This window comes from Athalia rosae, chromosome 4 (genome assembly GCF_917208135.1).
Source record: "Athalia rosae chromosome 4, iyAthRosa1.1, whole genome shotgun sequence".
Lineage (NCBI taxonomy): Eukaryota > Metazoa > Arthropoda > Insecta > Hymenoptera > Athaliidae > Athalia > Athalia rosae.
In genome coordinates, this window is record NC_064029.1 from 5671248 (window position 1) to 5693752 (window position 22505).

At 42.4% G+C, this 22505-nt stretch overlaps 2 protein-coding genes and 1 non-coding gene across 8 annotated transcripts; 1 reads left to right on the forward strand and 2 right to left on the reverse strand.

Annotated features, from left to right (window-relative positions):
• Positions 1–10: 10 nt before the first annotated feature.
• Positions 11–18265, forward strand: LOC105692634 (phospholipid phosphatase 3-like). 5 transcript variants are annotated; one of them, XM_048653940.1, is made up of 8 exons: positions 11–1031; positions 1121–1249; positions 2080–2217; positions 6635–6818; positions 16369–16523; positions 16682–16908; positions 17001–17121; positions 17221–18265. In XM_048653940.1, the coding sequence occupies exons 2-8, from the start codon at positions 1229–1231 to the stop codon at positions 17575–17577; spliced, it is 1203 nt and encodes a 400-aa protein (XP_048509897.1). In that variant the 5' UTR covers positions 11–1031; positions 1121–1228; the 3' UTR covers positions 17578–18265. The 5 variants fall into 5 exon arrangements, with proteins under 5 accessions (XP_048509897.1, XP_020711803.2, XP_012267377.2 ...); XM_012411954.4 differs by having other exon boundaries at positions 13–1031; positions 2077–2217; XM_020856144.3 differs by having other exon boundaries at positions 12–1249; positions 2077–2217.
• Positions 4322–4393, reverse strand: Trnae-uuc. Its single transcript has one exon. It is a non-coding gene; the product is annotated as a tRNA-Glu (tRNA).
• A 184-nt stretch (positions 18266–18449) lies between the features above and the next one.
• Positions 18450–22026, reverse strand: LOC105692763 (atypical kinase COQ8B, mitochondrial). Of its 2 annotated transcripts, XM_012412194.4 has the most exons (12): positions 21815–22026; positions 21470–21668; positions 20689–21207; positions 20367–20586; positions 20157–20281; positions 19980–20064; positions 19802–19917; positions 19565–19727; positions 19270–19472; positions 19020–19172; positions 18832–18932; positions 18450–18739 (listed from the first exon to the last, which is right to left on the reverse strand). In XM_012412194.4, exons 2-12 carry the CDS (start codon positions 21659–21661, stop codon positions 18562–18564), a joined length of 2055 nt encoding a protein of 684 aa, XP_012267617.2. In that variant the 5' UTR covers positions 21662–21668; positions 21815–22026; the 3' UTR covers positions 18450–18561. The 2 variants fall into 2 exon arrangements, with proteins under 2 accessions (XP_012267617.2, XP_012267619.2); XM_012412196.2 differs by lacking the exon at positions 21815–22026 and having other exon boundaries at positions 21481–21622.
• Positions 22027–22505: the final 479 nt, after the last annotated feature.

Below are 22505 nucleotides of genomic sequence, written 5' to 3' on the forward strand. Positions count from 1 at the left end.
ATTTTTGATTTCTTTTCTGTAGCATAAGATTCTATCGAGTGCATCTGAAGAACAAAAACTTTGCTGATCATGTACTCGAAAGGATTTTTTCTACTTTCACAACAACTTTCACGTTTGAATTTTCATGAAAGTAGTTTACCGCTTTGGTTCTAACTTTATACGTTGTATTGTAGGTCGATAATTTGAATATCTCGTTTTTATACCAAAAAAAAATATGCCATGACAAATTGACATCCATTTCAAATATGGCTGTTAAAAAAACAAATTGCGATCACTCTAGTAACGCTCTCGTTTTCTACCACACTGCCTCATGCAGATCTACCGTTGATTGAGGATTTGTAACTGAAAGACCTACGAGCCAGAGAATCACATTAAATGAAAAAGTGAGCGAATAAGACTAAATTATACGTTGTATAAGCGAATCGAAGAAATGAATCAACCAGTTAGCCGAAATAACTACCAATCTGCGTCAGCAACGGGTGAGTAGGTTACGTGTACGGACTCTTCCTTGATAGTTACGTATGATGTTAAGGTAATTCGAATTCGAATTCTCACCGTAGGGTAAGTATCACGATTTTGTCACAGAGATGTGATCTCTTTCGTGTGGATATGGACACGATGAAATGTCTCAGTTTTCGACCGCTCATTTGAAAACTTCAACACGGGCTATTTTACCGCCAAGTGACAACATTGAACTTGTTACCAGTGTTTGATTTCAGTGTAATAACGCAACGAAAGAGAGGCATGTGTGAACCGATCATGACATGTCCAGTGTGTCTTCGATGCAATAGTCCACCGCGGATTCGTCTACTATCTACACATCCGAACTTGGATGAAGAGAGTGAGTGGGATCGAGGACCGGGGACAGGGACGCAGACGGAGACAGCAATCGGAGCTGTCGAGATCGTACAACCTGGTGGGCCGCTGCGCCGGTCAGCCCCCGCGCTGCTCTCGTCACATTACTACAGCAGTACAACCTGATCGTTCCGCCGAGTATCGAGTCTGCCGGAGGTGCGGAGGAGAATGTTTCGGTTAGTTTTAAGTCGCATGTTACCTATGCTAACTCGTACTTAACAATAAGACCCGAGAAAATCTCCGATTCGTTTTTGCTGTGCAACAGTGGAATTTTCTACGTCAAGTACCACCTGTGTTCGTTCAACTCCCGCGGATTCACTAGACATCGGTAAACGCCGGGACCATTGGGAATGCTCTGACTGGTTGTAGGACGATGTCGATGATGGTTCAATGCGTGAGTATACCTGTACTTGTACACACTCTTATACATACATATCATCATACTATACGCGCGAAACAATCCTCAAACTCTGCACGAGAATTAAACAATATATGATGGAATTTCTGTCACAAATATTATCATTGCATAATTCTGACATAGTTTTCGTGGATTGTGAAGTTTCAAAGGCAATAGTAGCACGTGAAAGCATATTATGAGGAGCCTCAGTGTTCGCACGTCCTATACAGAGAACATGAATTTACTTCCGTTCATTTAGTAACTGACAATGCCTGGTGACTACACGTAGCTATACCCATCTATAGCTACCAGTGTACGATGATTCAGTGATTGTGTATATCATCACACAGACATCCACACAGCACCACAAGTAATTGTTACATTCATACAAAATATTATACGGATGAACACCGTGATAGATATAATATACACCTAAATATAGTACGTATAATTATAATACAAGTAGAGATACGTGTGAATGTGGTGGAGTTGCAAGATATGCAGTAGAGTATATACATATCGGTATTTGATGTGCATTCTGAGTAGCGTCTGCAAATATGAAAATGTCGATGATTGTGCACCTGCTCTTATGTTTGTCATCCCACATGCACAAATCCGTGTGTACACCTATTAGTACGACCATAGTTGGTGGCGACTAGAGGTGGTACGCGGGGTCAGATACGCTAGAGAAGCACGTGCGCGCCTAGGAGAAACTCGTTTATTTTTCAATATTCTTTACGTTGCGTCGAGTCAATAATCAAACATTTACACGAAATTATTCTACAAGGAAAAAGTGCTGTGCTGAAATATTTGAATATATGCAGCAGGTAGGCGCCGCTCCGAGCATCGCGGTCACCATGGAACTCGATGGCGGCATACGAAATCCGGCGTGTCAGGATGATCTCGACGAAACTTGTTACTCGAAGGAACGCAGCTGCAGTCAGCCGAATTATCTACCCACCAATGTGAGTTTCGCCACACTAGACAATTTGTTAAGAAAAAGAATTGAAGAAATAAGCTTCGAATTCTCTCGTAAGAACGGGAGATGTTTACATACATGCGTTCGCTGGAATTTGAGTGCTATTCTTCGACGAACTCGGCGTCGCGGTATACCTATACGGTTTGTTTTTGAGACACGATTATTCGAGGCTTCGAAACTCGATCTAACCAAGTATCACCTACGTCTTCTAATCTCTATTAGCGGGTGAAGCCAAATCCTGCACCTGGGATTGATCCATCTGCGGTATGCCTACTCATTCCGTTGTCGGTCGTCCTTTAGTTCGTCGACATTCATTATTGGTCACTTATTATCGCTGGAAATCGGGATTTCCAATTGCAGCGCGTAACATGTTAAACCTAATCGATTCATATTTCACACAAATGTGTGCACGACACACGTATATGGGTCGTAACATGGAATCTTTTATTTTTCCCCAATGCTCGACTTACGCATCGGTGGTTACCAAGACGGATGTGCTCGCATTATGCTCACATGTAACATTTCGTATCATCAGTTGTCACATAAGCAACAGGATGATCGTATCGTTCGACAGTATGTGCTTGATAGTGATATAGTGCGCCGCAACGTATCGACGATGTATGTGAGTATAATTTGGCTCGTTCCAGGGGGGAATCATCCCTCCGTCAATTATGAATCTTAACGACTTATCTCGGCAGGTGCATTTTTGATCAAAAATAATTTACTGTGTACATCTCTCTTACTTTGAGCTACGATCAGTTTGTACCCGTTGTCTGTCTCGCTCGTCTAGCGAATTCGCCTGCTCTCCGCAAACTATCGCCGCATCGTGTTTTGAGAAAACCTGATCCACTAAATGCCAAGGACGGGCCAAGAAATCTCCATATTTTTTTCAAGGCCTCCGAGTCTACCCAAGCGTTTGTTGTTACACGTTCATAATCAACGGAATGTTGTTCCTCCGCGGAGGAAGTTCGCACAGTTGCGCGGTGGACGTTGCAGTATTTATATTCCGGAAAATTGTTGGTCAGGATGAAAAATATATTTGGTTCTGTGTTGCATACGATAATTAAGAACTGAGGAATTTCCTACGAGTTGTGACTCATGAGGCAGCTGTAGTCATAAATATGGCATTCTATACCTTATCTATAATTTCATGAACTCACTCAACCAAGTATGGGTATTAAAGCTCGAAAGATTAGGTACCTATAATTGCGGGTCTCATTTGGACGTCTTAGCGAGTAGCGTATCATACCTGTGCGTAAGTGAACCGTCCCGGCTTATTGGATCCCGCGGTAAAACTCGACAATAGTAACAGGCGCCACATAGATGGTGCAGCTGCGATTTGATCAGCGTTATCGGGACGCGTGTACTCCGTACTTATACATTATATAAAGATTTACACTCCGAAAGGTAAATAGAATCGCCTGTGTGTAGGCATACCTGTGTAACGGAGAATGAGTCATCGCGAGTAGCGCGACAACGAACTTACTCACCTGGAATTCTGCTTATTATATTGCCCACAGTCATATGACAGCACTGCCGCGTTACCGAGCACATGTTCGGGGCAGCTGCTACACCACGTTCTTTGATTATATTCGCGTTTCATCGACCCGGAAGCAATTGATTGCCATTGAATAATGCCGTCATTAGTCTACTTATTCATAATTATAACTTGTAGATATGTTTTTCATAGCCGTACGCGCGATTCAAATTTTCTGGTACAGCTGCTCTGGTTGGAAGGTCTGTTTTGTTTGTATTCCAACAAAGAGGAGAATAGATCGGCAAATGTACATACAAATACCTGCCTATGGATATACCCATATAAATCGTCTGTTATTCATTTAAAAAGGATATCCGCGGACTCGGTCGTTGATAGCGTGCAAAAATAATTGTCACGCGACAGTTTTAGCTGTATTCCGAAACCCTTATGGAACAGAACATTTCTAGTATGCTTGATGGGTGAATAGGATTTCAAGAAGCATGCTCGAAGGCCTCATGATTCACGGTCCACCTCGCGAACCTCGCGATAGTTTCAAGCTCTATACTTGGAAATCTATCAAAAACGGTAGATTTTTGGAGCCAACGTAAAAAATTTCCCATACCGGGAATCGAACCCGAGCCTCCTGGGTGAAAGCCAGGTATCCTAGCCACTAGACCATATGGGAGGATATGAGAGGTACCAGAGATTAAATTTTTTTAAATACTCGATAGTTCAGGACGCAATCAGTGTTCAATGCGCTCCGATGGTTAATCCGGTGGATGTAAAAGCCATGGGATTTTGAGGCGTAAAAAAAGGAAAATAACGGATGAGAACTCTGTGAAGACCAGAGACATGAGAACCATTGCAGTCGCGTGCGACAGGCAATCCGAATAACGTGGCTAAAAAAGTTGCCTCGGTTCAGGCGCCTCGTACCAAAGTCGCACATGTGCGAGTTATTTAACTTACGGAGTAACAGATTTTCATACCGCGGTGGGAGATTGTATTCAATTGAATAGTATTTCAAGCTCTTAAGTCCACGACTCGCTCATGTAATCTACGCATGATATATCTTTATATTTTCCATCGGCGCACGTTTACGCAAAGACATGACAACGTCAAAATTTCAAATCACCTTTTGCTCACGGATTACGCGTTGCGTCGCGTTGGACAATCAAAAATCAGTATGAATCGAACGATTTTGGTTGGGATGTGTCAACGCGAGCGTGATTCGTTTGACCCTTTACCGTTGAGGGAAGCTGGCTATCCGTGTCCCTCCGTCCTCGATCATAAATTGCAATTAAAATATAGGGGTGGCGGAGTCCGTTGTACAGAGGACGTCGAGTCCCGCTGCATCATCAGCTTTGAGCGGAGGTTCGCTTTGCGGCTGTAAAATTTTCTCAACCGATGTAAAAAATGAAAATGAAACCAAAATTGCAATCGGTTGTTAGTTCCCCACCCCACGTACGTCTTCGGGCATTTTATATTCCAACACGTTCTGCGCAGAATATTCGTGCTTTAGGGTGTCGCGTTATACGTAAGTTTGATCCTAAGCGGTGGGTGTACTTATTTTACTTGTTCGTAAGGCCCTGGTAGTTGATGCCAATGACGGTGTCGTCGTCCCGCGTCGTGGGTTTGGTGCAGCAGCGTCGTCATGGTGGGGGTAGTTAAGCCGAGCTTAACGTATAGGGAGGGCAACGATAGGACACCACCGGTTGGTACTTTAGTCTTTAGTAGCAGTTAAGCGCTTGCCTAAGCTGGTCGGTGCGGTGCGACGTGTACGTCAACGAACCGCGCTGCTTCCCGGAGGACGATTATCCCTCGAGTGAATATGTCCATGTGCTCGGTGCATCGGCGAGTGCAATCCGGTACAGGTGGTTAACAATTCTGCGGGTATCGAGGGAGGAGCTCGACGACGTGTGCTCCCCCAAAGCAGTAGGTATTTGAAATTATCGGCACACGATAGCCGTCAGATTTCCACTGGTCTTTTGTTCGCCTTTATTGTGTATACGCAGAGCCGGTTAGTCCTGGAGTGAATTTTTAATTTATCCAATATCCGTTTGATTAGCTGGACCCAGACACAGGCGAACGCCTCTGCGGCACTTGCTTATAGTTCGGGTACGCGTTTTATAAACGGGGGAGAAACGGGCAACTCTCCATGAACGCAAGGGGCGGTTAGCCAACGGTCTCGACGAGTTGAAAAATATAACAGCTCATGTTCAAAGATCGGTCTGCACTATTTTCGAACTGACTCTCTGGCCAGCCATAAATGCAAGTAAAACGTTCAAGATCGTCAAATCGTGCGAGTTGTTACACCTACTGCGGAATTTATTTTCAAGGAGTTGCGATATCTTGATATAGGCAAGTTCAGATTAATTGGATAAAATTTGGAATGCTATGTAATTACTTATTGTTAGATTGTACGATAGACCGATTTTTATCCATTTTCTTCGTTCGCGCGGCGATATGAGTCGATGGAACTTGAAACGCCGCTCATCGATTCAATTCTTCATCTTCGCATAAATCTTCTTGCGTAACGATCTATTGACGAATCTCTTGTCTGGCGACATACGATCGTAACAACGAATATACGACCCTCGTCTCCACGATTTTGATTTGCTAATTTCGATTTGTGTTTCTGCTTTATTTATTTCTATAGCGTGTGACGTAGGAAATGTAAAATATACTACCTTGTGTCATTAAAATCGCAGTTTTGGCGCTTACGGTCTTGTCGTTAGATACACGATATTGATTATACTAAAAAAATACCGGTTTTCGGAACATAAAATACGCAGATACCTCATTAGCAGGGACAGATTGGTGGCCTATACTCGTACTTGAATTAATATCTCTCAACGAATCTCAATTCCCCGTCGTTATTATCGATATCCCTTAGCCCGAATGATTTATACCTTTTTCTGATCCACAGAAATCAACAGAAATATTGACGATCCAGTGCGCCGATAATAGACTGGAGGGTGCGGGGGTCGGCAGCACCGTGGATCCTTCGGGAGCGAGTGCGGGGTCCCAGGACGCCCGTGAAAAGATCATGAACGCATGCCGAAGTCTGTGGCACTGGCGTTTCCTCGTCGACGGTACGATTGGTCTATCGGGTCAGTAAATCAATAAAATTTATATAACAAACAGTACTTACAATAAATTTTCGATCTGGCGAATCTTTGCGCACTTCTCACCTCGATCAACTGAATCGCGCGTGTGTCTATCGGGTCACCGTTATCGACATGCCTATCAAGCTAAAAGCTACCGCTTGGAAAAAGCGACCTTTACAACATAAATTAGGTACTGATTAGTCGCGCTAATTAAGTGCCCTATTTGCGAATTAGCATCCAATTAGCATTGAATTTCGATGTATCGTCAGAGTCGATTTTCTCATGTGTTTCGAGCTTGATACGCATAGGTGTTACTCGCTGCCCTGCATCGTTGCCATCGTGTTTTGAACCCTTCGTGTTCTCGTCAATTAGTCGGTCCCTCGCGCGGTTATTTCCTGATTACGTAACGACTGGGTGACACTAGCAGAGGAAGGCGATGCGTCTGTACGCAATGCGGCGCGAAGAACCAACTGTCTCTATACTGCCTCTGATGCCCTGCCACATATTTGCGCGTGCACTCGTCTGTTGCACGCAGTAGTGTAACGCATCCGAGCAACAGCATCACCGCTTCCTAACTACAACGTGAACGGATGACATAGGTTTTCGTTGCAGCCCTCGCACGTGACGTTACATTTGTCATTTATTAGCAATGTCACGCGTTCTAGATTATTCGGAAATGGATGCGTGGCGGTGCACGTTGTCATCCGAAAGCCCATTAGGACGAACGCGGGTAGATCGTTCTGACGGAGGGTAGTGGTAAGGGAGAGATGCGATTTGCATTCGAGATCAGAATCCCATTCAGCTTGCGTTTTTGTGCGTTCCACAATTATTCACCACAAAAAGTGTATTTGGAAATGATATTTCGTGAAGTAAATCCGATTTCTCACCGTATCTTGACACCGACCAGAGTCAGTAACTATACCTCTGCGTTCACTCACATGTATATAATTGTTCGAGCTGACCAGAGCCAATCTAGTTCGATCTACGCATCTATATTAAATGATGAACGAGGGTCGGCTGTTTGGCAGAAGTTTTGCGCGATTTAATGTTCTGTCGCGTGTTTCTGCTTTTTTCGGTATTAGGTATCTGAGTTATGGATATGTAAATACGTCTATTATAACAGTATCAATTTACGAGCGGGCCTTCGTACATCTGGAATAACTTTTTGGGTGGGCTGGCCTTCATAATCAATTCTTTGTAGAGTGTCGTAAATAATTTCAACGCCGAGATTAGATTGTAGAATCACATAATACATACACCAATATGGGACAAATTAGATTGCGGCTCGGTTGATTGATAAATTAAAAGATCGAACTTTGGTATAATAAACGGCGGTGTTGATGTTTGGTTCGGGTATGGCAAAAAATGGAAATGAGGCAAAATCAGATCAACGGGAACGTAGCTTGGTGTAGGTAGAAGTTTTTTTCTTTCCTTCGGTCTCAGTGAACTAATAACGTGTTGCCCACGCGTAACTTTTCGCACCCTAATAAGTCGCCTGCACATACGTCGCAGCCTGAACTTACCAGACGGTGAATTCGCTGATTTCAAGCATACGTAAGTAGACAGACGTCACCGCCCATATAATAAATCTGAGCTTTTACTACCGTGGATTTATTCGCTTGGGTGATATTTGCTCACCACTTGTGTTGATCTATTCTATGTAAGACGAGCCTATCACACCGCCTCGTCAATTGCTAAATGCGCATCGGAATTTCGTAAACTCAAAATCCCCTCGGTTATTCGGGCTAACTTCAAAATATCTGTAATTATTCATAAATCGTCGTGATGAAAAATTTCACAGACGTGCCAAATTTTATGTTTCGTCTACCATTATATTTACACATGCGGTAATCAGTGTCAACATACGTAGTCACAAGTGTACGTACACTAGTTGCCTGACTGCTATGATTTATGATTATGTTATCGCCGAGAGATAACACTTGAATTTGTTTTTGTTTTCCTTTTACATTAATTTAACGATCAACCAAATTAAATATGCGTAATTGAATATCATGAAACAGCCAAAATGCCTTATATGGCGATATGTCCTCTCATTCGAGCTTATGGGATAACGGAATGCACACGAGGATGCGAGATATTGACACAAGCCGGTCCGCCCAATGCTACTGCGACTACTTACAGTTGCCGAACAGGGTCCCAATCTGCGGTCGGATTTCAATAAGTGTACATACTTTGTAACACACATATGTATTTCACATTCCGGCGATAAAATCCGTACGCAGGTACATTTTTACGTGGAGTCTATCGATTATTTCAGTCGCACAAAGCGACATTTTCTGAAATTTCGATTCCTCTGCTACCATAGATACATAATTCTATAGGTATGAATATCTACAGGGACGGCGCGAAAACAAGGACGCTTGAAAAACGGCGTAGTTTTTCTTTCCCTCCTTTTGTCTCTATACGCGCTCCTTATGCCCGTATTGCCTTTTGTGGTTTTGTCTTCCAGCTGCCGCTATTCATCATCGCGTTTCGCTCTCATCCATCTCCTGTACCGCAGGGCGTCTAGGGTTTCAACTATCGACGTTACACACTCTCCCCGTATGCGTAGGTTTGCCCGATACCAAAGCTGTGTAGGAAACAAATTCTTAAACTTCATGTCGATTACCAAATGTCATACGTCTGTTCAGTGCGAAGTTTTGCTAATTCTCGGCTGACTGGAATAGTTCAATGGTGTGGCAAAAATTGCTGGAAAAATATTTTGCAATAGTACAGCCAGAAGTACTACAAACGAAACACGGTAGCTTTGGCCTACCCCAGCTGTGTTTTCGGTCTCGAATATCTTTGGAGTACGCTTGCGCTCGAAAAGATTCATCACACAGAGGGGTGTGTCCCTTTTTCCTATACACTGCACTTCTCAAGACGAAACCAATTGGAACAAAAAACTCTCCGAGCCGGGAACGCGGTGTAATATTGCTACCATAATATGAATGCGCTCCTTACATTCATCAAAGTCAGGAGACTGTAGTATTGGGGATCTGACTTCGAAGGAAATTCGAAGGAATGACTAGGTAATTCTTCCTCATACCTGCGGCGGTGGCGATCGATGCGTAATCGTTCGATGAAATACCTACGATTCGAAGAACTAGAGAAATTGCGTGGGAGACATTCGTATAGTAGTCGAGTGGTAGTGAGGGTAGGTAATGAAAATAGAGCAGGCGAAGGAGGCTCTGTTTCCAGCCCTTACAGTATCCCTGACTACGCGACTTCCCGTTATGGAGGGTATGTTGGGTTCCCCGTATCTATATAACACACGTACGGAGTAGGGTGCATATATCGTTGTCATTGGATAAGCGGGTGCTCGACGTAAACTCTGCATTGGTTGAGACTCCTCCTCATACACCTCGCCTAGTGTTCCACGTTAGACAGGGTGCCCACAAAGTCTCGAGAATCATAAATATGATAATATCTGTCCAGAGGAAGTTCGTGTTGACAGACGCTTTTGAACCAATAAACAATAATTTTACTTGGCGGGACGTCGCTCGAGATATCTAATGGTCCAAGAATCATGCGATGTCTCGTACACAGGGTTTTTTCTTTTTTTCTCACAGCTGACAAATACACCGGTTTTGCAACCTGTGAAGGGGTAATAACGTTTGACAGGACTTTTTCGAAAAGTCGATGCTTTCTGATTGCCTTTTTTTGCTAATCTAGGTAGATTGCTCATATCCGTTCATAAGTGGAAAAAAGATATAGTGCGCTTCCTCCATGTTCGTTTTATGATATCGCATTTTACACTCTCTCCAGTGATAACAATGATTAATTATCGAGATGTCCTTGGCAATGTTCAATCGCGTTTACCTACGATATATAACAATGAACCGTGAGTATTATTCCTAGATATATCGGTGGAAACAAGGCTGCAGAGATATGTTACGAGACTTCTTTTACCCTCGTTCGTTCCGTTTTCTACCTTTTTGACTCCCAACGACGAGCCTTAAGGTTTTTGGTTCGAGTATCAAAAGCTTGGATATCCAACCATTGCGGACTAGACCGCCTGAATTTACATTGAAATGGAAACAGGGTCCATAATATGTCTGACTAGCGTTTTCGTCACCAAGAAACTTGACTGCGTCGTAAATGAAACGGCTATTCTTATCTGTGAATGGAGTTGTTCAACTTATCTACACCGTCCAGACTGAAAAACGCGACAGTTCCAATCAATTGTCCGACGTTTATTTTTCCTGAGTGATTTCTGTTAGGAGTTCCCTCGTCAAGGAGAGACCTTTGCCATATAGGATCACGCCGTTATCTATATTACTTACTATATACCAAGTATTAGTGGAAAGGAAATGCGACGGTGGAATATAGAAAATATTCCGACGAAACGACCGCTTGCATCAGGTCCTCGCTTACCGATGGTTTTTATAATTAATGAATCGCACGTGCGCCGTGATATTTCTTGCCATAGTCCAAGTGTCGAGAATGTCTTCGCATCGGACGGACAGTTTTTCAGAGTATATCGGCGTGTGGGGATCGAAGTTCGTTTCTACATGCGAGAGGACATAAATTACAATCGATCCTTCAGCCCCACCTAAAGTAATCTTTGCCACAACCTGGTTTTATGCTGGCGCTATACAAGTGAGCTTCTTCAATGTTTGAATAATTCTGAGCCATAAACACACTGCACTCCGACAGGCTACGCAGGTATCCATTCTAGTTGAACTCTGAAAAAAAAGATTTCAGTGTAGAGACGCGCTACAGTTGCATTGTGGAAAAACCAGTTTTTGGAGTTCCTTTTCAGCTCGTAACGAAACCTTTTCCTCACACTTGCTACATTGAGTAGTATCCCTTTTATTGTTTTTCTTACATCACTTTTCGAAATTTGCCCCTTAACAACGGCTGATACGCGAAGGCACATGAATCGTATTGTATAAGGTCTGTGACTGCGATGCGTGTTCCACATTTTACTCCCAGCGGTGGAAGTCGATCAATTGTAGGAAATCAATGCCCGGCACGTATCAACGCTGTTTTCTATTCCAACGTATCAGTTATCAGATCCCATCCGGACACGAGCTTAACCACGATGATTATGGATCTGAGGGCATAGGTATAAAGCATACGTATAAGTAAATGTATGATGGGGCCGCACCTCGGAATGAGCAATGCGTTAAAGTGGAAGATGAGGGCGGGGCAGAAAGTACGAGGCGATCACAGGACTCGATGTAATATAGGCGCGTGGTGTGCGGGAGAGTGAGTATCGCAGGCAGAGTCTGGAGAATAATCATCGTTATACGATTCTGCAGCGTACGGTATATCCTACTAATGGGGATACCTAAGTTGACCGGTCTGAAGAAATTCGATGGAAATGAGGCTATATGGATTTCGGGATGTGGCTAGCTAAGTCGAGTTACACCATCTCTGTAATCACACGATTCAATCTCGGGGTTAAGATATGGGATTACAGATGCAAGGTCATCGTCCGGCCATCCTCGGGAATTCTTCCGCGCAGGCGATTGCCTTTCGAATAACCCGACCTCAAAACCTGGGTGGCTTTTCGAAACGAACCCGGCAGCTATACCAGTGCATCAAGGATAGTAAATACTCCAAGAAATCCGTAGAATCAAATTCTCACCTGGTGGTTCAACGTGCGACGAACAATCGTATCGTAAAAGTATGAAATCGCTCGGTCTTGGGGAATGCGACTGGTGAGGTTTAGGTATGTTTCGGATAGTGGTTAAAACTTTTACGACGTCATTATAGTTTGCCGGAAGTGCGTGTTTCAAAGCTGCCCGACAGACTTTGCGTAGAATTTTCTACGGCCTCGGCTGCAGGTGAACCGATAGACTGGTATATACCCACGTTGTATCTGCAGGTAGGCCAATAGGTCGCACACAAAGTCGGCTTTGATACGAGATGATGTACCTACGCATCTCCTATCTTACGAATCGGTGCCCACGTACACAGTCAACGCACGCCTATAGTCGAAGCTATCGCGAGGCGTCCGATTGGCGGGGCTTTTACTGTCGTAGTCATATAATTTATACGAGCTTCATTGTCTCCGTGGCAGTGCAACGCAGCGTAGCGCCTCGGCATTCTTTACATCTGGTCTCAAGCAGTTCTCGGCCTTTCGCCTAATTATATCTGAGATCATGACGCCCCGGTTCAGGTCAAGCGGAAATTTGGAGGAATGAATTACGAAAAGTACTCGAGGGGGGTGTGATGGGGGTTCCAGGAGATTGTGAATAATTCCGTAGAGTTTTCAGTTGTACAGTGAAACGAATCCAATTCGCTTTTCATACCCTGCAAAACAAATTATTATCTCGCACGTGCGAATAATTCGATCGTGTGCAATTGCTTTACGGGTCGGCTCTTCTCTCGAGATACGTTTTAAGAGTTCCCCACTTTGAGTCCTATTATAACATTTGCCAGATCCCGTACTTCCTTCTGCCCCTGAGTGCTCCAGCTCTGGTTGAGATTCTGAAGCACGTGGATGATTACAATTTATTTACGTGCACCCCTCAGGGAACGGAGTCACATAGTTCTGTTCTCTTCGCCTCGCACACCACCGGGTCTTTGAACTCCGTAACGTATAGCGGCGGGCCCTCTCATCTTCGAGATTTCCAATTCGGTGATAGCAGCGCACCACTATAATGTAGGTATTATCCACTCCGCGAATGATTCATTCAGCATTTCTCTGATCCACCCACCTCGCAAACTCTTTTGCTCGACGAATTCCGTCTAAGGTTCAGAGAGAAGCAAATTCGAGAGAGTTATTATAGACGGCACTCGAGTGGATGAATTGATCGTGATTTGGTTCTTGAAATTGCACCTCCGCGAATTCTAAATCCATCGAAGATTAAAAGTCGATCGTTAGGCAGTTCAGTTTGATTTATAGAATCCGTTTCATACCATGCGAGGTAACTTCTTGCAAGGCCAGATCTAAACTGCTGACAGCTTGCAAGAATTTTTCTCCCTTGACTCCTTTGATTAGCCGTTTCAAGTATATGGTCCCGGCGACCTCGTATGCTATCGTACTGCTCTTCATTGAATTGACCCCGTGAAAAGGCGTAACTCAATCATGGCTCGCCCCCCCGCGACTCAACGCGCGACGAATGCAGCTGTACTTATAATCTGTAGTTCCGGTTCTCTGTGCGGATAGTATTTTTCACCGCAGATTCTTCCGATTGGTCTCTCTTGTCTAACGATCGGTGCCTCGCCTCCCTGCAGCAATTAGCGATACGAAGGAGAGCTAGGGAGGCTGCGCGCCCTTCGTAAATTTAAGAACCAGTTTGTATACTACGTACCAACGTGCCGCAAGGGTGCAGGGAGACTTACTTTATCAGGTTACACCTTGGAGTGCCAATGTGTAATTAAAGCGTTGACTGGCATGATTCAGCCTAGGGCCACGTGGCGACAATGTGTTTGTACACCCACACGCCACACATACAGCTGTATGTGTGGATGTAGGCGGACTCGTTTACAGCTTGCACTACTTGAAAGGGACAGCAATACTCGAGACGCCGAAGAGACGCCGCCCGTCCCTTAAATTGCATGCAACACACGTTTCAAGTACGGTGACTCGGCACCGCATATTATGGGTATATACCCATACGATATCCATAAGTCAGCCGAATCCATACGACTCCACTATATTCGGATGGAGTAGTTAATTACTCGTGGTCGCCGTTTAATGTTCCAAATTTTGCCCTCGTAAAAAAAACGTTTTATTTTTCACGAGTCTCATGTTCGGGTATCGATGGCCGACGTGCATGGTTCGCGAAGATACGATCGTATACCGTATGTATCAATCTCTGGGATGTATAGGGATAATATTAAAATGTTTTATTATGGTGGGCACTGAGTTAATTCCGACATGCAGGGAACGTCCCCTACATGCACGTTGCTAGTCAGCGGCGGTCTCGTAACGGCGTATACGCGTGAAACGCCGGAGAATAATAACGAGAGTTAATAAGTCGCGCACCAACAGCGAATTTATTAATGACCGACATCCGCTAAATCTAATTGTGCGGTTGCCCCCGATTATAAACCTCGCTTCGGTTTTTCAACTCTTGTTATTTACTTCATTAATAACGTATAACAGCCGTCCATTAAGCCGGAACTTACGCGGTTGATTTTCAACGATGCCATTATTTTGATTTGCCTGCGGTTTACACCGGCGCTTCTGATTGAGAATTAGCGAATGAATGAACATACCGCGGAAATATTTGACGAGTGCAGCGCAATGCAATTAGATGTGACGCCTGGTAAAATCAAGAACGCATCGGGTGCGCGACTATCTCGGGTTGTGCTTATCACGACTGCATCTGCATCTGTAGGTATATTCCTATCGTTCTACTGTTCCTGCGGCTACCGAAACCACAAAAACGACTGTATTCTTATTCTCAGATGGCTCCAACCTGGTCGCGGAACACGTCCCTGTGGTCGCGTGTAAAAAAATAAGGGATTGACGGATAGTCGGACGACCGCAAAAAATCGGTCCACGTAATTCAATGATCGGAGCTGTGGCCAGCGCAGCGTATCATTTCATTCACCCATACCCATAAGCTGAAGGAATAACATATCCATCAAACTTGCACCTTGTGCTGCAGTCGACCCGATTGCACCTGACGCGTACACCCCGTTCATAGAACAAAGGTAATATCGAAAATATCGCATTTCAGTATGAGATTTTTTTGGAAAAAATTCGCGAACTTGACCGTTCTTCGCATTTCGCAGCTTGCACCGGATCCCTGATCTCCGGTCTCCCATATTCTCAGCACCTGGGCCTTCATTTTTTCGTGGTTTCCTGCACACTCAATGTTCATAGTGTTGTGCATTTCTCTGTTCGTCTTCGTGTTCGTCGTTAACTGAAGATTTCAGTCATCTCTTGTTCAAAAACTACCGCCGTTGCGACTCGTTGCGAATAATCGAAACTGTGAACAGATGCGAGATGATGTTCTGCGCATGCGATGAGTCGTTAAAAGTAATCTTACTCATCCCCGTGACACGTACGTACGTACGTACGTACGTATGTATGTATATTAACTAGCAACCACGGATACAGGAAGCCAGTGGTAACGGATAACTTGGACGTAATGCACGCAGCGTGGTTCGGCTTTGTCTTTTGTGATACAGACGATCGCAGATGATAGTTGGAAATCCAAAGATTATTAGTCCATCGATATCATACTCCACGTGTCTTTATCTAGCATTCTTAGTTGGTAGAATTCTCGGTGACGAATAATGAGTGGGAAGAGCAAGAACAAAGTCAAGGATCCCGATAATAATTATGTCAAACAACTAGGTGATCGTTTGATGCGCAAGTTTCTCTTCGAAAATATACGAAGACGTCATCGATGTAGCGCGAGTAAGTGGTAATTGGTTTGTTCACGCGTAAGCACCGAGAACTTTTAATCAGTTGCTACAGCAATACTATTCAACGAAACGAGAATATGAGATTTTGAATTTAAATCCGATGTCTCGAACTTCCTGCGTTCGAAATGGCTCTTAAAAAAGCAGCGGGAAAATATTTCGTATCGCTATATTCGAATGTCGATTTTTACCATGTTTTTTTTTGCTTCTGTTACAGTGGTTGTTTTCCTTGGTGTGATAGAACTCGGAATTTTGCCTCATCAACAGATTGGCTTCTACTGCAATGATCCACGATTATCCTTCAAATTCACTGGAGACACAATATCTATGCCAATTCTTTTGGGGGGAAGTGTTGTCTTGCCATTGATTGTGGTGAGTTCTTATGTAGTCATTGCGTGTTGTGAGTTTTTCAGTTACATGTCAGAATAAGAACTGTCAACAACATCCTTCAATACAACATTATAAGGATCAGTAATGCTGTAAGGAATGCACTTATTCAAATAGATAATTTTATGAATCTCGTTTATCAGATGTGGACAACTGAGTGGACATATCATAAATCTGACAGTTATGGAAGCCTACAGCCAGGATGTGCAGGAAGTAGAGGAAAACAAATATGGGCCTGGTATGGTCATTATACCATAGGTATTGTTGCAGTCACATGTTTCTGTGATTTTGCCAAAATTTTGATTGGTGCTCCTAGACCTCACTTCTTCGACACCTGTAACCCATATGAGTTGGACAATTGCACTGACACGTAAGTCAATTCCCTGCTCATTCAAAGAATTATTCTAGACTATTTGTCTTAAGTTGCAGCAAAGACAATCTAATAAATTGGAAAATTTACAGGTATATTGCCTCTTACACGTGCAGAAACACAGAGCAACCCTTTTGGTTTATCATGGATGCCAGCAAATCTTTTCCCTCAGGACATTCGGCTCTGTCAGTGTTCACCTCTGTCTATTTAATTGTGAGTTTAGCATAATTATACATTTATTTATACAATGAAACCAAACAACCTGTTGGAACCATCGAACATTCTTCACCTTTCATTTTGTTTTTTTTATAGTGGTACATCAAAAATCGTCTTCCCCAGAGAACCACGTCCATGCTACTCAAGCCCTGGTTGCAATGTCTAATTGTATGTTGGGGATTCGTTTGTTCGTTGACTAGAATAATGGACAACAGGCATCACTGGTGGGATGTACTTGCAGGAGTTATATTTGGTATTTTCACCGCTATTTACTGTGTAAAAGTAAACTGCAATGGGTTTATTGCGAAAAATATGGATGTAGGATGGGCACATGGAGAGCCTGTTGAGAATGGACATCATGGCTACGACAACAGACGACATCAGAGTGTCAGAAAACTTTTGAGCAATACTAGTGTAGAAAATCGGGAAATGGGTGATATTGTCACGATGTGAAAATGATGACTTCATAACTTCCGGTCTCTTGACCATTATGAAATCATTCTAAACAATATGAAGTTGTTATTGTTGTTAAATGTGTGGGAATGGTTGATTGTGTGTACGTAATGAACTATAGTGCATGTAGTGTGAACGTTGTACGACGCGTACTCTAAAGATTTCACGAGAAAACCACAAAGTGTCATTTGGTTTGATGTGGAACACAAGCAGTATTCGATTTTGTGTGCACGCGTGCGTGGGTCCTGTGTTGACGTTGGCTATGAAATGGTGCTTTTTCATTGCTCCTCGTAATTTCACTAAAGTTATGAATGATAGACAACGATCGTAAGGCGCTCGCGCGTTGTTATGAATCGTACTATACAGGTATATTACTCTATTCGTCGAATGCATCACACAGATCTAGTGAATTGTAAATATTCATAATTTTAATACCGTGAATGATTAATTTATATTAGGATTAGGATAAAATTGTATATTTATCAATAGCCATTTTGGTGGTTAGTAGAATTTTTAATGATTAGGGCAGCTCCGTACTACGTGAATTCATACTTATGAAATTTTAATAATTTGATCCAGAACTAAGGCCATATTTTATTATCGTCTGTCTCTATTTTTACAACATATCTGTACATATATACTTAGATTAGTATAATAAATATAGCCACACGCTGAGAAGATGTATGTACGTACCTGTGTATTCATCAAGTGAATTTTTTTTTAGGTTTCTTGTTTGTCAGATAGGTCTGGCTGGTTCGGACTGTTCCCAGCTCTTCTGATAATAATTTTTTTCATTAGTGGCAAAAATGGATTCTAAACGTATGCGAAGTGTGTGATTATTAGTCAACAGGGAATATAAATAAAAGGTACGATTACGAGACGGAACTACTTATGTAATTTTATTATCTGGGTGAATGAGTAAGTGTAGTCAAATTTTTCATTTTTTGATACAGTTTGCCAAACTTTCGTCGCTAAAGATACAAATCACTTGTCAAATTGATAATTGTTGTAAACCTCATGAAACATGTCACGACAGTTGATTTTCACATTTAATTTTGCGCAAAGCAAAAACACCCCAGATAATTTTCGATGTAGGCTGTATATCTCTTCAGGTGGTGGGCACAACCTGTGGTTCAGAATTGTAGGAACCAGTGCTTGGATTCTGAAAAAATTGAAGCGATGTAGAGCCGTAGAGATATTTTTGAGAGCTGATTGATGGCACTTATTTTATAACTTGTGATCTTCAAGAAGTACCTTTTTGTGACATCTTGCCCGCCAAAATCAAAGTATTCATGGTCTCTATCAAAAACTTGACCCAAAATCATCACAGCGTCTACATGAGCATCGTCCATGACCTGAGAATCACGTATGAATTAAATATAAATATTCGCAGACTCAACAGGTAATAAAATAAATAGAATTATTGTTGATACTGGGTATACCTTGGATTCATATCCAGTTAGGAATCCCATTTCACGTGACAAGTGCAAGACCTTGGCGCGATCACCTTCACTTGCACCTTTGATTATTTCAATGTATTTATCCATGAATGATTTGTCATATGCTCTGCAAGCACCAAAGTCCAATAACACTAGCTGAAACAGTATGAGCATTGAATTGTAATTTTCCAACATATTTCGTTTACTTGACCCAATTAAATGAAGTTTGGTACTTTGAGTAGGCATTGCATACTTGTCTGGACTCGGTATTGTAGAAGAAATTGGCCCAGTTTGGGTCAGTCTGCATGTAACGAAAGACAAATAATTCAAGCAGGCAAAGGCGCATCACCATCTTACAAATATGTTCTCTAGTCTCCATGTCCATGTCTGCACATTTGTCGACAGGTATGCCATCGATCAGTTCTGTTGTGAAAATTTGTTGGGTGCTGAACTCGTCTATAAAACAAATTCAATTGGATACCAGTTATGATATAAGAAGGAACAGTTGGCAATTGAAAAATGATATTAGAACTTGCTGACAGTCTCACCTATCACTCTAGGGACATAGTAATCCTTATATGGTAATATTAGACTTTTGTACTTTCTGGTGCACTCGGCTTCTCTGACGTAATCCACTTCCCAGGCTAACTCTCGCTTTGCTACATCTACTACATTATCGATGAACATTCCTTCAGGAAATATGTTCCATATCTGAAAGGAATCAAACATTCCTGCAATGAGTCACGTCCAAATGTACACAAAATTACAAATATCTTTTGATTTACCTTGAGTACACTAACTAAATTGTCAATATCGCTTTGAATGCCTTCAGCTACACCTGGGTATTGGATTTTCATGGCTACAGCAGTTCCGTCTAACAATGTAGCGAGATGTACTTGACCTGCAACATGTCTATTGTTAGCTTAAAATAAGATACTAGACTAGTAATTATGACTGCAGTACCTATAGAAGCAGCGGCAAAAGGTTTGCTTTCAAAGCTTGATAGTTTGCTCTTCCAATCGGACCCTAGTTCGGAGCTCAATACTCTCTAAAACATATATTTTATATTTATTTTGACCAGGAAACTTGTGAGTCAAGGTTTATCATGTTTATAAACAATATATTTCACAGACGACTCACTTCAACTTGCCATGTTGGCATAAAGTCAGCACTTTGACGAACTCGTTCAAACGCTTTCTGTAATTCTGGACTGATTACGCTATTATCTTGGATACTTAAAATCTGACCAATTTTCAATCCAGCACCTGAAAATGGTGATATGGTATGACATTCGTTGTCTTAGGTAAAGTAGTCGATATTGCTGAGAGATGTAACGTTATTTCTCAATACCTCTGACTTTGCATAATGTAGAAACAATTCTTTCTGCATTGGCTTTTGTAAGAAACATACTATCCAAAGATTGTGAGACACTTTGTTCACGGAGTCCTAATGTCCGTCGTGTGTACTCAGCCATTGTTCCAATCCCTAACCCTAAGCCCAGAGTTCCAAAGCTGACAACACGCTGCAATCTTGTCGATGGGACCTTACGCTGCCGTGCATTCTCTGAAAGCTTTGATAAAAAGCCCCATATTTAGATGTAAAGAATTTTCCAAGATGACGAAATTAATTTATAATTAAAAATAATTTTTTTTGTGAAACAACTTGGACTCACAGTTTGCCTCGGCCTTACAGAGGGTACAGAAGGCGATATCGGCTTGTCCTTCTCGTTTACTGAATTCATCCTGTGGACAGCTGTATCATCCGAAACATTCGTCTCCAAATTCTGTTTGCGTATTTTTTCCTCATGCTCGAACTCGAGTTTTTTGAGTAGTTTTTTATCCTTGTTCGACAATTCTATTTTTGGAATATTGTTATCCAACATAGTAATATTTTCAATTTTTTCCTTAACACTCGTGAATTTTTTCGGTATTGCTCTAACTTCTGTTTCTGTTTTGGATTGATGGTATGTTGTATGAGTGACTGAACCCTGACTGCCTGCGTCACCTTTATTATAATCTTCTTTTGAGACCGTTTGTGCATAACTGGGGACTCTGTTATTATCATTCCATGGCCTGGGAGCATCGCTGAAACCTGGGCCTCCACTAGTTTCAAACGTTACATATTTAGCTATCCCTGTACCTAGCATTGCGGCACGTTCCATGGTCTCTTTTATGCCTGTGGTTACATCACCCTATACATTCAATGCATGTGACAATATTAATGACTTGATCTGATACCACAGCAGTTGGAAATTAATTAGAGATTGAAGCTATGAGATTATTTCATAAGTTTTGAAAGACAAAGTAGTCAGCTGAGTATCAACATACTTTACTGACTTGGACCTAGGGATGTCTAGGCAAAACACATGCACCCCAGACATTCCAATTAGGTCTAGTATTGTCACTGGAATTCAACATTTGCAATAATTTGAAACTATTTGGTTGGCAACTTACGGGAACCTTACTTAGATTTGTGTTGGTTAATTCCTTTTTGACCATCTTGCATCCATCTTCAGCTAAGCTTTTTAGACTGGAATGAGTAACTGCTTGCTTAATATTACTTTCTTGAATTTTTAATATTGCCGTAACCACAGTTTGAGCCCCACGAACAATGCCACAGAAATCTGAGGTCCATGGTCGTGACATTGTTATCCTATGGATGAAGAAAAGATAAAGGTTTTGTTCAAGGAAAATTGTCGAGGTATCTTTAGAATAATTAAAGATTGACATGTAACGAATGCTGACACATCAATATATGCTACAAGTCTATTATCAGTGCTAATAAGTATGATTACTTACAAATCTATTACCCAGACAATGCCACACTGGCTAATACTGAAATGCAAATTGCATTTATTGAGGTATGCCTAGAAATATAATTTGAATTGCATCAGAAAGCGATGAGGTAAGGTATCAAAAATAATCCCTGGGCACGTGCTCCGTGGGTGCTTTGCTTTATTGCTTCACGATGCTAGGACATAATCGGTTTCCGAGATTTTCACCACACAGACCACCGACAATTCGAGGCTATGTTAACCTGATGAGCAACCAATTCAGCTGATGAGTTAACAATCTTCAGTCAACGCCTGATTGTTGCCTGATGTTAATACCATCACAACACTGATGATGTTAACCGCTGGTCGGCCTTGTGAACGGAACAACCCAACTACAGCCAACGGCGCTAGAGTGCACTCGCGACTAGTCAGTGCTCGAGTTAGCCGCGCCGGATCGCAATCAGTCGCAGTTCAGCCGGTTCAGCTGAAGCACTTGTACGAGGTAAGATGAATTTTTTCGCTGCTTTGATTGATTCACATCAGGTTGATCAATTCCGCTTGTAGATTCGGATTCCGGGGCTCAAACTATATATTAATACTCTACATAGGAATTAATTGACAAAGAAGACGGTTTTTTGCCCTAAATTAGGCCAAAAATGAAGTTTTCTGTAGAATCAATTTGCATGACAATTTTCCTATGGATTTGTGCTCGAGGC